The sequence below is a fragment of the Cetorhinus maximus genome, chromosome 11 (assembly GCF_964194155.1).
Source record: "Cetorhinus maximus chromosome 11, sCetMax3.hap1.1, whole genome shotgun sequence".
NCBI lineage: Eukaryota > Metazoa > Chordata > Chondrichthyes > Lamniformes > Cetorhinidae > Cetorhinus > Cetorhinus maximus.
In genome coordinates this window covers 61603957-61620110 of record NC_135889.1, presented here as the reverse complement: position 1 = coordinate 61620110, position 16154 = coordinate 61603957, and the positions used below count along the sequence as shown (strand labels likewise).

At 45.7% G+C, this 16154-nt stretch overlaps 1 protein-coding gene across 6 annotated transcripts in view; it reads left to right on the top strand.

The window, feature by feature from the left end:
* Positions 1-16154, top strand: part of rapgef4a (Rap guanine nucleotide exchange factor 4a) — a 346899-nt gene that overhangs the window by 276148 nt on the left and 54597 nt on the right. For all 6 annotated transcript variants that reach the window (XM_078552090.1, XM_078552089.1, XM_078552088.1 and 3 more), the window contains one exon: positions 6251-6397. In XM_078552090.1, coding sequence (XP_078408216.1) covers positions 6251-6397 — 147 coding nt within the window. The remainder of the gene's footprint in view (positions 1-6250; positions 6398-16154) is intronic.

The following is a 16154-nucleotide window of genomic DNA, read 5'->3' as shown; positions in this document are numbered from 1 at the left end:
AAGTAACTTTCATACTTAAATACCTCAAACATCACATTCGTGACCCCACTCACCCCTCTTAGTCCGCCCGTGAATGAGGTTTATACAAATGTATCCTACCCGCCTGCCCATTGCGCCCGTGCAACGTCATGAAGATCACACAGGCTGCGAAAAATTGAGATCAGTTGTGCCTCAAGGGCCTTAACTGGCCCATTAATTGATGGCGGGCGCGCATCCAAACTTATAGTACCCGCCTTCCCAAATATTGCAATGGCGCGCGGTGACATCGGGCGTCATTTTATACGTGAGCATGCAGGGCCTGCCCCCATAAGCCAATGGGAAAATTCTGCCCAGAATTACAACTCTATCAGGATATCCAAATTTAGCTAAGATTTTCCACAAGGCCTCTCTCTCTTTACTGTGTCAAAGGGCTTTGTCAGGTCAACAAAGGCACAGTAGAGTCCAACCTGTTGATCTTCACCCTTCAGCAAATACAAGAGAAACGCTGCGAATATGTCACAAGTGCCTCCACCTTTCGTGAATCCGCACTGACTTTCTGGCTGTCCACATTTTGCTCTGTAGTTTACCAGTCTGTTGAGCAGAACTTTTGCTAGAATCTTACCAGCTGTCACAGGCAGTGAGATCCCTCAGTGGTTGTCACACAGATTTTTGTCCTCTTCCTTTGTACAAGTGAGCAATCATGGCATCCTTGAACTCCTGAGCAATGGTTTGTTGATCCCACATTCTGTGATTTGATTGTGAGTTTTGTGGGTAGCTGGGGTCCCCCAGATTGATAATCCTGTCCGATTTGGGAGCTCTCCTTGAGGGTAGGGATCTGAAGGCTTTGTTAATCTCCACAACAGAGGGTTTGCTCTCCAGGTTTTCACATTTGGGCCAGTTTAGAAGCTTGTCTATAGCTACCCCATTTAGGGTGGATGGCTGGCTAAGCATGTTCATAAAGTGCAGGTTCCTTTTGCTCTCCTGGTGTGATTTCTTAGCAGCGGATTTATCTTTGTTTCCCAGCCATACTGCTTCTCCTGTAGCAGTTCCTTAATTTGATCATCATTTTCATCGAACCAATAGGGGAGATGGTGACGTAGTGGTAGTGTCACTGGACTAGTAATCCAAAATCTGAGGTTAACACCCTTGGGCTGTGCATACAAATATATGAATTAGGAGCAGGGGTAGGCTGCTCGGCCCCTCAAACCTGCCCTGCCGTTCAATAAGATCATGGCTGATCTGAATGTAACCTCAATCTCACATTCCTGCCTACCCCTGATAACCTTTCACCCCTTTGTCAATAAAGAATCTAGCTCTGCCTTAAAAATATTCAAAGACTCTGCTTCCACTGCCTTTTGAGGAAGAGAGTTCCAAAGACACTCAACCCTCTGAGAGAAAACATTTCTCCTCATCTTTGTTTTAAATGCGCGACCCCTTATTTTTAAACAAGTGACCCCTAGTTCTAGATTCTTCCACAATAGGAAACATCCTCTCCACATCCACCCTGTCAAGACCCCTCAGGTACTGAAAGGTTTCAATCAAGTTGCCCCTTACTCTTCTAAATTCCAGTGGATACAAGTCTAACCTGTCCGATCTTTCATCATAAGACAACCCAGCCATTCCTGGAATTAGTCTAGTAAACCTTCTCTGAACTGCTTTCAATGCATTTACATCTTTCTTTAAATAAGGAGACCAGCACTGTACACAATGCTACAGATGTGGTCTCACCAGTGTCCTGTACAACCGAAGCATAACCTCCCTCCTTTTGTATTCAATACCCCTCACGATAAATTATAACATTCTATTAGCTTTTCTAATTACCAGCTGTACCTGCATACTAACCCTTTGTGATTCATGCACTAGGAACCTAGATCCCTTTGAATCTCAGAGCTCTGAAATCTCTCACCATTTAGATAATGAGCTTCTTTTTTATTCTTCCTGCCAAAATGAACAATTTGACATTTGCCCACATTATACCTCATTTGCCAGATTTTTGCCACTTATTTAACCTATCTATGTCCCTTTGTAGCCTCCTTACGTCCTCTTCACAATTCACTTTCCTACTTATCTTTGTGTCATCAGCAAATTTAGTAATCATTCCTTCAGTCCCTTCATCCAAGTCATTTATATAAATTGTAAAAAGTTGAGGCCCCAGCACTGATCCCTGTGGCACATCGATCGTTACATCCTGCCAACCAGAAAAAGACCCATTTATGCCAACTCCCTGCTTCCTGTTAGCTAGCCAATCTCTAATCCATACCAATATGTTACTCCCTACACCATTAGCTTTTATTTACACCTTGGCGATCATAACATTTTTTACACAACAAAAACAGAATTACCTGGAAAAACTCAGCAGGTCTGGCAGCATCGGTGGAGAAGAAAAGAGTCGACGTTTTGAGTCCTCATGACCCTTCAACAGTTTTTTATGTTGCTCTTCTGGATGATAAAGTCAATCTGATACCAGTGTTTAGATCTTGGGTGCATCCAAGTGTTTTTGTACTTTGCCTTCTGTCTAAAAATGGTGTTGGTGATTGCACCTGATGAATATGTCAAAGACTCGGGAGAAGCATGCTATTGGTGTTGCATTTCCCCACACCTTGGACGGAATCTTGTTGCAGCGATGAGCATCCCAACGGTGGAACCGGGAGTGAGTGGGACTTTCACTCAGAGAGCAGGACAGCTGGCCACAAGCAGTCACGTGGCAGCTAGCCAGTTAGCTATGCACAGCTGAGGGGACCGGCCAATTTGTGAAGGACAAGAAGTCACCAATCCCACCTTTACCTCAAGGTGGTTGAAAGACTGGGCGCCATATTTAAATGGCACCTGGACAGGCATCCAACAGCAGCGTTCTGCCTGTCTGAGAGAGTGGTTTTGAACTTGGAACTCCTGCCACCCCATCTCCAACTGTCACACTTGGATCCTGGAGCTGCAAGCCATCACCCTGCACCCTTCGTGACCTTTGACCTTCCCTCCATCACCCTTGACCTTCCCTCCATCATCTTAACTGACTTCTATGACCTTCAAGCTACCCACCATCACCCATGATCAACTGCCTGGCAACCTAGAGCTCCCCTGGCATTCTGAACCTGCCAACAATCATCCTTGACCCTTCCTCTTCACCCTTGACCTGCCTTCGGTTACACTTGACTCTCCCAGCCTCACCATTGACCTGCCCTCAATCACTCTTGTTCTCCTCTCCATCATGCTTGTCCTGCCTTCAGCAGAGCTTGACCTTCCCTCTGCTGTCCAGCTTCCTCCCTTTGTCCCCCAAGACCCTTCTTAGGGCTGCCATGATTTGACCCGACCTCCCTCCCTCTGAGAGATATGCTCCACCCTTCTTATGGCCAACACCACCCAACCTCCCTCCATCGGACAGCTGTGTCCTGACCTTCCTTGAGAGCCGCCACACAAGTAAATGTAATAACTCCATCTCCTCTCACTTTGTCCAGCAAAGTTCCCCATACAAGAAAAGCAGCAACTCCTCACTCTAAATCCATCAGAAAGACTATCTCACTTGCTGCACGCCACCTTTAACCATTCATGAACCTGAAGGCATGTGTTTCTCATTTGCTGCTGACTTAATTGTAAAGATATAATTTAATCTAGCAAATGCATTCTAATGAATATGCATGATATGTTAATGCATTAAAAATAGATTTAAGCCCCCCCGCTTGCCGTTATGAATCATGATCCACCCTAATCCACTGTCAACTTACTTTCCAACTTCCATCCGGTTAGGAAGCTGACATCTCCCTCCTTTACAATTAAGTGCTCCGCCCAACTTGTTTCCTGCAGCCAGAAGCTTGACTAGATTCTGCTCCTTGGTTCCCCAGGACACCATCCCAAGCCTGATAGTCAACTCCTATTATTGAAGTCCCCCATCACAAAGAGCTTGTCCTCCAGGGAGTAAATGCAATAGCTCTGTTCAAGTCTTCATGACTTTGTCCTTGATATCCTCAGGACTAGTCATTGTTGGAGCTTATGTACTGTTTATTGTCGCATACTTGTTCACAAGAGGTAGGCATAGAGTCATGGGACAATTGTTTTCCTCTTCGGCAGAAATATCTAAACTTTTTGTGATATCAGACTTGATAGCAAAGCTGACACCTGCCTCTTGCCTCTTACTCTTTGGTTTGTTTATCCAGGACAATGTGTAGCCTAGCCTGCTGATAGCTCTGTTAGCTGGCCCTCCTCTGCTTGGCAGGTTTCACTTAAAGCTGTCTGCCAACTAGAGCAGTTCTGTGCTGGGGTTGAGAGCTGTTGCCTTTATCAAGTACAGCTCATGCATTCCAAGAAGCTAAGTAGAGTTCCCATTTCTTTCTGTCTCACCTGCAATATACTGTAGTGTGTGGCTGAATAGTGCATTTTGGGACATAACAGGGTGTGTGTGAAGAAGTCGGTAAGGTGTGAACATGAGAAACAATTGCACTTGGCCAGGCCCACTCTCTCGGTCTTGCACATCTGTTCCTGGTGGCTTGACAAATCAAGATGGCTGGAGATGTGATTGACAGTAGTGGATGATCTGCAACACTTTGTGCGCACTTAACAATGACCTTTACATCTGTCCACACAACTGTGCTGCAATGCTTTCAGTACTAGTGAGGGAATATCATTTCCTCTACTAAATCTGACAAGGCAGCTTTTATTTTGTGCACTTGTAAAGGGTTGGTTGGAGATATGCTTCCTCCCTCACATGTCGACACCAGCCCACATGCTACCCTCACCTGGTTTGACCTGCAAACTGAGCAGTTACTGGGGTGTGCCTGCCGCTGTGCACATGCAATCATGTGGCGCCACAGGTGAGAACTGGGAGAGTGCCAAGGACCAGGTGTTGGTATCCATGGGGCCAGACAAAACATTTTAAATTGAAAAAGCAGGAAGTGAGGTTGGTTTATTTTTTTCACAGAATGTAGCCTGTAGAACAGAATTCCAGGGGTCACAGTGAGAGACAACTCCTTATTGTCTTTCAAGAAAATATTTGATGCAAAGTCAACAGCAAACAACAGACTCTGGTCCTATTTCCTTTGCCTTAAGCTCCATAGGATGTCAGGCAAAGTAAAATCAGCCTCAGGGAATTAACTGAACATTCCTTGTTGAGTTGGGTGTAAATCTGTTTTTCTTAGAAAGTATAAATTATTTTTCTATTCCAGTAAAAATAACAAAAGGCTGCTCTCTTTTTGTATCTGTGATGAACCTGCTAATTGTACATTAAATATTTAACGTCAAAATTCGAGGAATTGACATCAGTTTAAAATCCATGATTGACACTGACTTCACTGGTGGGGAACTTTAATTCCAACAGTTTCTTGGTACTGCACATTGAACAGTCATCACAAAGCACAATCTCACTGAAAGAAATTGTGAATGAGAAAACAAAGATGTGTTGTTTGTTGTGATGTGATCTAGATTGCTTTTCATGCTTCATTGGTCACTTTAACATTTAGTTCAATCACTACATTAAAATAGTATCAAAGCAAAAGCTCTGTACTTTTTCCAATTTCCTTATGCTTGGAGATAAGTTTTTATTTGCATTTTTTGGCTTTTACATAATTTTTTTGTTATACTCACTCCCAAATGGCTCAATGGGTCAAAATACCATGAACCTTAGATGCCAATAAGATCTCAGAATTGTTTTGGATTGTTTCTCAACCAGCTCAATGTTGGAATGATAACTTCAATGTCCCCTGCCTGGAGAGGGAAGAATTTTGCTAAACTTCCCAATCCAGATATCCAGGGCCCTGTGCTGGAAATGTGCCCAAGAGAGAATGTGAACATGTTTGGCGGTGATTCTGTGGATGGTCAAATAGCCTGTGGTACTTCTTATAAAAACAAAAAACTACTGCGGATGCTGGAAATCCAAAACAAAACAAAAACAGAATTACCTGTTGAAGGGTCGTGAGGACTCGAAACGTCAACTCTTTTCTTCTCCGCCGATGCTGCCAGACCTGCTGAGTTTTTCCAGGTAATTCTGTTTTTGTTTTGCTGTGGTACTTCTTGTTGGGACTTGCGCAGAAAATATGCAAAGTATCAGAGAAAACATACCCCAGCATAAGTCACCGCTGCAAAAGCGGAAGGGAGCAAAGAACAAAGAAAGTGGTGAAGTAAACTTTTTTCAAATTTAATGAACTATAGTGATTGCCGTGTTGATTCTTTGAATGATCTGCATCAAAAACGCAGATCTTTCTAGACAAAAGAAAATTCTGTTTTGAGCTGTTAGGTTGACATGTTCTTCACAATCACACAAAGCTTTTGTACATTTCCTTTCTAGTTCTCTTTAAGGTTTACTGCATTGATCATACTTACACCACAATCCGAGTCCTTGTGGCAGCTTCAGTAAAGGAGGTCATCAGTGCTGTAAAAGACAAGCTTGGATCAACGGAAGACCTAGTTCTTGTGAGAATGAGCTCAGCTGGAGGTACGCATTGTTATCTCACTTTTGAAAGCTTTCTAATTATATTTGTTTTGATGATATAAAAATATATATATGAAATGCTGATCATTCTACATTCTGTTGTATCAAGCAAGGAATTTAACATTTGCTTCAATAAAACTCTGGTTTAGCTTTACCTAAAAAAAAGTTAACTTTTAATGGTCACATTCTTTTTTTTAAGTGTTCCCTTCAGCCGAGCAGAAACAGTCTCACTCCCACGCACATGCACATCCACCACCCCGCCCCACCACTCATGCATGCCATGTATGGTTCTACAAGGATGGAGTTGGATTGTCAACTGCAGCCTGGTAGTAAAACTGATGTTACTAATTGGATGCACTCTATAGAAACCAATTCTATTAATTCAGTTTTACACCTGGTTGGTAAGTTGAAAGTCTACCAAAGGGGAAACTTTCTTTTTCCTCTGCAGGTCTTTTGTACTTTGTACTGTTGCATGTTTCTTATTTTTGTGTGCCTTTTGCTCCCTACAGTATATATTTGTTGATCTATTTCTCTTTAGCTTTAGTTTCAAGGATTTGCTGATTTGCAGTCGTTGTCTTGTTCCACGTGATGGGTAAAATGGCTACTGCCTTAAACGCTTATCTACAAAAGATGATATCAGAGGTCACATGACTATGGCAAGCCAGTGTATAAACATTTCTCCAAACATCCCCTTTTCCATTAAAAAAAAATTGCGTGCACTATTATTTGTAGTTGTAAGTTACCCACATACACGGTTTATAAAGAAAGTCATCATGCTTGAACAAAAAGCTGTCCATTCTAATCTCTCCCATTTTCATCTGTCTTCTCACACGCATTGCACACGCAATCTTTAAAGCATTCAGGTCTGCTAATGGTACACAGGTGGCTGTTTTGTTGGGTGTCTGCTGCTTCCTCGGTTGACATTGCCTCTCTGGGGAATGTCATTGCCGTGGTGAGTATTGCTGCTGTGGTAATTGTTGCTGCTGATCTGTTGCGTTTGTTGGCAAACAGTTGACCTCTGGGACTGATGGTCGTTCCATTCTTTGATCAGTTGGGGGAAATCAAATCTTCCTCATCAGTTGTCTGCTGTGAAGGAGCAGCTTCTCTGGTTGCACCTATGTCTCTGTGTTGCAACAGTACATCTGGTTGTTCCCATCTTACCGTGTACCGTTATGAATACACGGGCAGAACTTTTCGTACTGCGGGCAGGTGCGCACCCAACTCAATCAGGAGTAAAATATTGTGTGATGATGTCGGCTGAGCGTCCCGACATCATTGCACACTTGCGCGATCTTTCGCTCGGTGGGCGTGCGGGAGTGCCAGAGCGGCACCCGCCATTAATTAAACGGCAACTTAAGGCCCTTAATAGTTCAATTGACTGATTTTTCCTTGCCCATGCGATTTTCTGCTTGTCACACTGGCAAACGGGCAAACAGCCAGCCAACATTTTCACAAACCTCATCCATGGGCAGGATAAAAAAGGTCAGCAGCATTGCCAGTGTGGGCAGTGAGCAGTTTTGGAGATAGTTTGCAGCTGGTTTCTTATTGGTACTTGGCAGCTTCATCTCTGTTCGGGGCTTCATTCTTAGCATTTCCAGGCCTCATTTCAGGATTCATTGCTGTCTGCCAGGCCCCCAGAGGATTCAGACAGTGTGAACCCTTCCAGATATCAGACAGCCTTCCCTTACCCTGGTAATGGGGATTGTGGTGTCCACTGGAGGCAGAGAGGGGCAGAAGGGAGAGGAGGCCAGGTGTCCCAATGCAGCTTCCAGGGGAGGGACCTGTGAGAGGAGAGGCACAGGCACAAGGGTCAGCAGGAAGTCCAAAGCAGAAGGGGTCGCAGAAGACGCCACTATCCTGCTGCCAGGGTTTACAGGCGGCGATGCAGCTACCTCAATGTGTCCGAGGTGCAATGCCAAAGGAGGCTCCGCCTCTCAAGGGAGAGCATGACCTCCATTTGCCAGATGATTGGGCCTGAGATCAGCTCCTACTGTGTGGGTGGACACATGACAGTGGTTCTGAAGGTCACAGCGGCCCTCAACTTCTATGCTTCAGGCTCTTTCCAGGGTGCAGTAGGGGATCTGTGTGGAGTCTCCCAATCAGCTGTCCACTGTTGTGTCAAGCTGGTGACAGAAGCTCTGTTCAGGCGCGTATTGACCTTTATTCTTTACTGTACAGACAAGGCCAGCCAGGCTGAGCGAGCCAGAGGCTTTGCAGTGATTGCTGGGTTCCCCCGCATCCAGGGTGCAATCGACTGCACACATGTGGCGATCAAGGCACCTGCGGGTCAGCCGGGTGCCTTCGTCAACAGGAAGGGATTCCACTCCATGAATGTGCAGATAGTGTGTGACCACAAGATGCAGATTCTGCAAGTCTGTGCACGGTACCCTGGCAGCTCCCATGACGCTTACAACCTGAGACACTCCCAGGTGCCGAGGCTCTTCAGTGCTCCGGCTCGACTGGATGGATGGCTGCTGGGTGACCCGGGCTATCCAGTGAAGAGGTGGCTCATGACGCCTCTCAGCCACCCAAGAACAGAGGCAGCGAAGCATTACAATACTCTATTGCTGCCCTTGAGGTGGTAGAGAGGACCATTGGTCTTCTCAAGGTGTGCTTTCGATGCCTGGACCGTTAAGGGAGAGCACTACAATCCCCCCTAGAGCGAGTGTCACTGATGGTGGTTGGATGCTGTGCTCTCCATGATCTGGCATTGGCAAGGGGGGGCACACTGGAGGAAGAGGATCTTGACACAGCTCCACAGGCCACAGATGATGAGTCCAGCAGTGAGTCAGAAGAGGAGCACAGTGAGGAGAATGTTGAGGGCATGGAGCCAGACCTCGGTAAGCTGCAGGGAGGCAGGGACACCTTGATCCAACGCTCCTTCAGCTAGGCTACCAAAGATCAGCTTCAAACGTATGCCAGGGCTGCCGCCTCCATCCCGGATGTCTGAAAGGACCCTTTCATTTGAACCCAAAGAGCATTCGGTGCCTGTGCAATAAAGTTCAGAGCCACCTGTGTCCAGCATTACATACTGGCATTCCCCACACCAATGAAATAAAAAGGTGAAGCATACTCAGGCCATGACGACAAAAACACAATTTATGTCATTCTGACAGTTCAGTAATCTTAACAGAAACGTTTCTGGTATTCAACATCAGACCAGTATACATAAAGTAAACAAAAATGAACATAAAATCACCCATGACCTGTCCCTCTTGTGCTCATGGTGCCTTTAACTTATGTTTGTGATGCTATGTCTAGGTGCTCTCCCTCGCTGGCACCGGCATTGGACACAGCCTGCTGACTCTGCTGCCTTGTTGGCCTTGATAACCTTGACGGTCGTCCTCTGGCCAGTGGAGCCCGTGCTGGCCCCACCTGGGAGGGAGCGGCCAGTGCCACGGCTGGCATTTCCCCAGGCGCCACAGCCTCATCAGATGCCACGGTCACTGGCGGAGGGGCGGAGATGCTGCTGCCGTCATCAGGAGCACCTGCGAGGAGCCCGCAGATGCGACAGGCAGCTTGTGCACCAATGTGAGGTCACTGTGGACCTCCCTGCACACCATTGATGGACAGGCACCTAGCTGGGATACTGGGTGCCTCACCCATCTCCCACATTGACACTGACCACCTGAGGTCAGTGCCTGTGTGAGGGCTTGCAGATCCGATCGCAACCCCACATTCTGTCCCTGGGGCTGCCTCCTCATGAGAGTCGCCACTCTCTCAATGGAGGAGGCAATGTGCTCGGCCATGACGGTCAACGCAGTGCTTATGCTCCCCATGGACTCCTCCATCATGGAGACCATGGCACGTAGACCCTCATGGATCTCCGTCAGATCCTCCCGCACATCCCGCTGGACATCCAGCATCTGCCACCTAATGGACAATTCAGAGGCTCATCATCTGCCTTTGACTGAGCATTGTCCTGGGCCCCAGCAGCCCTCCGACTGCCGGCTCCCTGGGCACTCTCAGCCTCCGCCTATACCTCAAGTGAGTGTGAAGTGCCCTCACCAATGTGCACCGAGATACTAGCCTCCGATCTAATGCCCACTGAGGTGCTGGTGCCTGCTTCAGAGAGCGGGTGTGACATAGGTGCAAATGAGGCCCAGTGGCTCTCCAGTGTCAGGGGTGGCCCTTCGAGGTCAGGAGGTTGAACACCTGCTGGCGAACCTAAAAGGGAGGAGAAGGACATGTCATTAGTTAAAGTCATCACGCTGTCACTGTGCAAGACAGGCACCCTGTTGAGACAACAGAGATCTGCATCACAGTGCCCTCATCTTCCAATGATCAATGGGGACTCCAGGTCTGAGGCTTACATCAATGAAGAGACTACACTAGAATGGTTGCAAAAGTCTCATCTCTGTGCACTGCACTCTTACCTTCATCTGGCCCCCCCACCTCCCTACTCCCAGTTGCACGTGGGGTATGCTGGCTCTCAAGCTCCAGGCCATTTTGCTTGTATCTTGAGAGGATTAGAAAGCCAGTGGGGCCTCTGCCAGCCTGTGACTTTTCTATAATATTGTGGGCCATCTTCACTTGAAACAACAGGGGAGCATCGATTAGTCCACTCTGTACCTGCAGCTTGGCCAACCCTAGCTGAGGAGCACCTGGAGGGCACATCTGAGTCATGACCCTTGAGCTGCTGGGCATCCAGTCCAAGCATCCAGGGCTCAACCCCTTGGCCAGCTCCGGTGTGACTGACAGTTGACACTCAGACTGTGGCACCCCAGAGGTCCACGGAGGGACAGCCAAACCTTAACACATCTGTACACTGACCCATGCCAACATGGTATTCACCCTTCCTGAGTGCAGCAGGTCATTGAATCGCTTCCGGCACTGCACCCAGGAGCGCCACACCACGTCACGGCTACTGACCAGTGCTGCCACCTCCTCCCATGCCCTCTTGGTGAGGTGCGGTGGCCTCCTCCCATCCCTGGGAACAAAGGTGTCCCTCCTGGCAGCCACCACCTCCAGGAGGAAGACGAGGCACTCATCAGAGAAGCAGGGGGCTGAGTGCCCTCCCGACCTGACCTCCCGCATGCAGTATCCAGCTGCATTCAGGTCTATTGCAAAGGCTCAGGGGAAGTCCTCCGTGGCAGCCTTCCAGGGGCTGCCTGGGCTGCTTTTAAACCAGCTGCCAGGTGGCCATTGGACCCGGTAGCCAATAGGTCCCCTCTCGGTCCTTCCTGGTCAGTGCGGAGCCGCGTTTCACACTGGGCAGGCCTTAATTGGCCCACCAGCGTGAAATTGTGGTCGGGCCTGATCGCAGGCTGCAGCGGTCCGTTTCATGGCCGCTCCCGGACCCACCAACCTATCCCACCCGACGAAGGGAAAATCCTGCCGCATTTCCCCAAGCACTTTTTTTTTTAAAAATGGAAGGACATTGAATTATTTGAAGACTTTCTTGGGAGTTACCTGTTTTTTTCAAATGGCTGTAAATTCACTTTGGGCTGTGAGCAAACTGCCTTTTCTGAAAAGTCACATGTCTTCAGTTTAATGATTCCTTGATGGCTTGCATGTTTCAGCGTCTCTTTTATCATCTCCTTAGCAGTGATGACTCTAGTTCCTTTGTACAAGATGCCATCTTGGGCAATCACTTCATCTCTGTCTGCCCAATACTCTCTTATAGCAACAGGTGTGTCCTTGATGGTTTCAGGCCATCCTTTCATCACTGTTTCCTGCAGCACCAGGAGAGTTGCATCTTGTTATGTAACTTGCTTTATCTGAGCAAGATGCTTATCTGTTAGATTCAATGTCTCTGCTGGGTTGGTGACTTCCAGAGCATGGAAGATTTCGCACTCCGTACTAGCATCAGCAGCTTTCTTCAAAAGGAGTGCGACTCTCAACAGCATGTCCGGGATGTACATTTGCTTCTTTTGCTTGTACTTCACTTCCAAATAATATCTCTGTAAACAAAGTAACATCCTTTTGCAGACGCTTCAGAGCAGAGAGAGGCGGTTTGAGAAAGATGCTTTGAAGTAGTTGAGGTCAGACTCTACCATCACCTTCTCTCTCCAATCCAAATACTGATTAAAATGTTCACAAGCAAAGACAATAGCCAGACACGTACAATCAATCTGTGAGTAGCATTGTTCAGTTTGTGTTAATGGATGCAAACGCAACTGGTTGTCCTTGCTGCATGAGGGTTGCTCCAAGTCATGTTTCACTGGCATCACACTGCAGAGTGACTTCATCATTGACATCATAGTACCTCAGCACTGACGTTGTTGTCACTAGTTTTTTGATATGAGTGAGAACTGCTTCTTGTTCTGTGCCCCAATACCATTGAACATCCTTGCAGTGAACTTGTGCAGAGATTCATACACTAATGATAACTTGGGCAAGAACTTGGCAAGGTAGTTCACAAATCCTACATACCATTGAATCAGTTGGTTGCTGCTTCTCTTCTATAGCCCACCTCTTATCAGGATCAGGGTGAAGTCCTTTTGCTGTTAGTACATGACCTATGAACTTGACTCTAGTCATCTTCAGTTGCTGTTTTTACTTGTTCAGCTTCAGGTTCATCTGGCGAGCTCTCTCTAGCAGTCCCACTAGATTCTGATCATGGCCTGCGATGGCTTCTTCCATCGTATCGCCACATCCATAGACTAGCAGATCATCCACAATTGTTTCCACTCCTGGAAAATCATTGACGATCTCATGCTGTCTGATTTGATACTCTTCCAGAGCAGAGGAAATGCCAAATAGCATGCGCAAACATCTGTACCTCCCAAATGGCATCCAGAACATAGCCAGGAAACTGCTGCTTTCATTCAGCTTCACTTGGCAGTATCCATCTTTCACATCGAGGGTGGTAAAGCCTTAGCAAGTTGTGGCAAAATTTCTTCAATGGGTGGCATGGGATTGTGAGATCTCTTCAAAGCTTTATTGAGGCCCTCTGGATCTATACACACACTCAGCTTTCCAGTTGCTTTGACTGCCAACATGCTGCTAATCCAGTCTGTTGGAGTTGTCACTTTTTTGATTATTCCCATATTTTCAAGCTCTTCTATCTTGTCTCTTTTAGGCTGGACTTGAGAGCAGCTGGAAATCTCTTCAGAAGATGCAGAGCTGGTCTCACAAACTCATCTACTTCAAGATGATACTCTCCAGGAAGTCATCCACGATTTGTGAAAATGTCTTTGTAATTTGTAAGGATCTGTTCAGCAGTCAATGGCTTGGTGCCATGTGAAACAGTGCAAATCTCATCTAGTACATGGAGGGTTACCAGTCCAAGTTTTTGACTTGTTTCAGCTGAGATGAGGGGATTTTGCTTAGTGCCTCCCATCTGGAACTGAAGATCTTATTTCTTTCCGTTGTTTTTGGAAATCAGCTTAGTTTGTCCTCTTGGGGGAGGCATTGTGCCATCAAATGGCCTCAACTTTACCTTCGGCTTCATTTTTGGGTCACCATCTTGAGCAAACTCACAAAGATCTGCAAAGCTCATGATGTTGCACGTAGCACCAGTGTCTATCTGACACTTCACAGTAACGTAATGCTCTCCTTCCGCAGCATCATTCCATTGGTCACAAACCATTTTTTACCTCGAGACTTGACAGTGTAAATCTGTTCTAGGGTGTATAGTGATTCATCAGAATCATCTTCTAACACCCCTCCAGTAACCATCTTTAAAGAATTGCTTTTCATCTTTCCAGCACAACACTTGCATGCAAAGCGACTCAGCTTCCTGCAGTTAGAGCACCGCTTTCCTCGCGCTGGGCATCCTTTTTTTGTTGTGTGATGCCTCCGGCAATATTTACATCCGGTACTCTGGCTTTGATCTTTCTGCTGACCCTTCTGTAAATAGTTCTTCCTTTTCTCCATTGTCTTGTGCTTGGTAAACCTGGACTTCCTCTCAGCATAGTGCAAAGTCTCATCAGTTCTCCCATCAATACTCTTCATCTGATGGATTAACCACCTGCGAGCTTCTGCACATGTCGATAGATTTCTTGAGAGTAAGTTTCTCTTCTCTCAGCAAACGTGCTCTCATGGTGGGATTTCTGATCCCTAGACAAGCCTATCTCTGAGATCATCCTTCAGTTGCTCAAACTCAAAGTTCAGCTGGACATTTCAATGCAGTCACATACCGATCAATATTTTCCCTGTTCTTGAGTTCTTGTTTTTAAACACGCAGTGTTCATAAATAACATTAGTAGAGGGCTCAAAATGAGTCTTCAAGGCCTCAAATTTCACAAGACTGTTTTTTCTGCTCCTTAGCGAGGTCTTGGGTGAAATACAACTTGTAACACTGTTTCCCCAGCACTGATATTAGAATTGCTACTCTTATTGTTCAGGTTTCTTGTTTAACTCTATGGCAATCTCATGATTCTGCCATTGAGACTGGAAGAATTTCTAATTCAGTCTCGAATCCCCTTTCAAATCCACAGAAGCAGTTACTGGAATATTCAAAGCCATACTGATTCACCCATCCATAAATGTCCCGTACAAAGTTGCAAACTGAAGTTTTAATTATTCTCTGCTGTTTCTTACAGCAGCAGGCTCACTTCCAGCTATGAAGCTCCACTCAATTTCAGACTCCTGACACCATGTTCCATGTGGAGGGTTAAATGGCTACTGCCGTAAACCCTTAACTACAAAAGGTGACATTAGAGGTCACATGACTATGGCAAGCCACAGTGCACAAGGACATTTCTCCAAACAGTTCTTTTACTCTGTTCAATATGATCTGATCTTTATATTTCCAGATGTCTCTGCTGAGCCTAATAGTTAGCTTTTCTCATTTAATTGATTTTTCTTTCTTTCTGTATCTGGTTCCTTAGCTGGCCAATAGTGCTGGTTTAGCAAAATCAGTACTGGGTGACTCTAATGGTTAGTAAGGGGAATTATGTTTCAAGTTGGTAAATTTTTCATTTTCCCCAACAAAAAAAATCTTGTAGTGTGAATGACAAAAAAATTGAAAATGACGATGAGTTAGAATATTTTTGCTGTTAGCACTGGCTTCGTACAGTAAGGAAACATTGATCAGTTGCCTTAACGGAGATGAGCTCTCATTGAATAATAGGAATTAACTTAAATAAACTGTGCATGACCTAGTGAGTTTTTAAACTTTTCACCTATGTAGCTTAAGTTCCTAGCACATGCAGGTAAAACGCATATTTTCCATTCTAATGAATTAGATGTTCTCTGAAAATGTGAGCTACATGGATGATAAATCCAAATAGCTACTAAATAACATTTATCCTACTGGATTAAGGACCCAGATTCTTTGAAAAATTAACTTACGCTTAATCGTATTTTGGTTGCAAAAGTAAAACTTTGACTCCCATAAAAATCCTTGAGTGTAATTCAAGTTTTACTGTCTTTTCTGGACTGGTGGCATCTAGGTCATAATGTTTATTTGAATTGATCTGAGGGCAGTTCTGTTAAATTTTGTAATGATGAAGCTCATGTTGTAGAGAGATTAAATATTAGCATGGATAGATGATTGATTTACGAACAGGAAGCAGAGAGTAGGGATAAATGGGTCATCTGGTTGGCAAGCTGTTACTAGTGGAGTGTCACAGGGGTCAGTGCTGGGGTTTCAACAATTTAGAATTGATACCAATGACTTGGATGAAGGGACTGAGGGACTGAAAGTATGGTTGCTAAATTTGCGGATGACACAAAGATAAGTAGGAAAATAAGTTGCTGAGAGGACAGGGGGCATAGAGTCTACAGAGAGATTTAGATAGGTTAAGTGAGTGGGCAAAAATTTGGCAGATGGAGTACAGCGTGGGTAAATGTGAACTTGTCCACTTTGGCA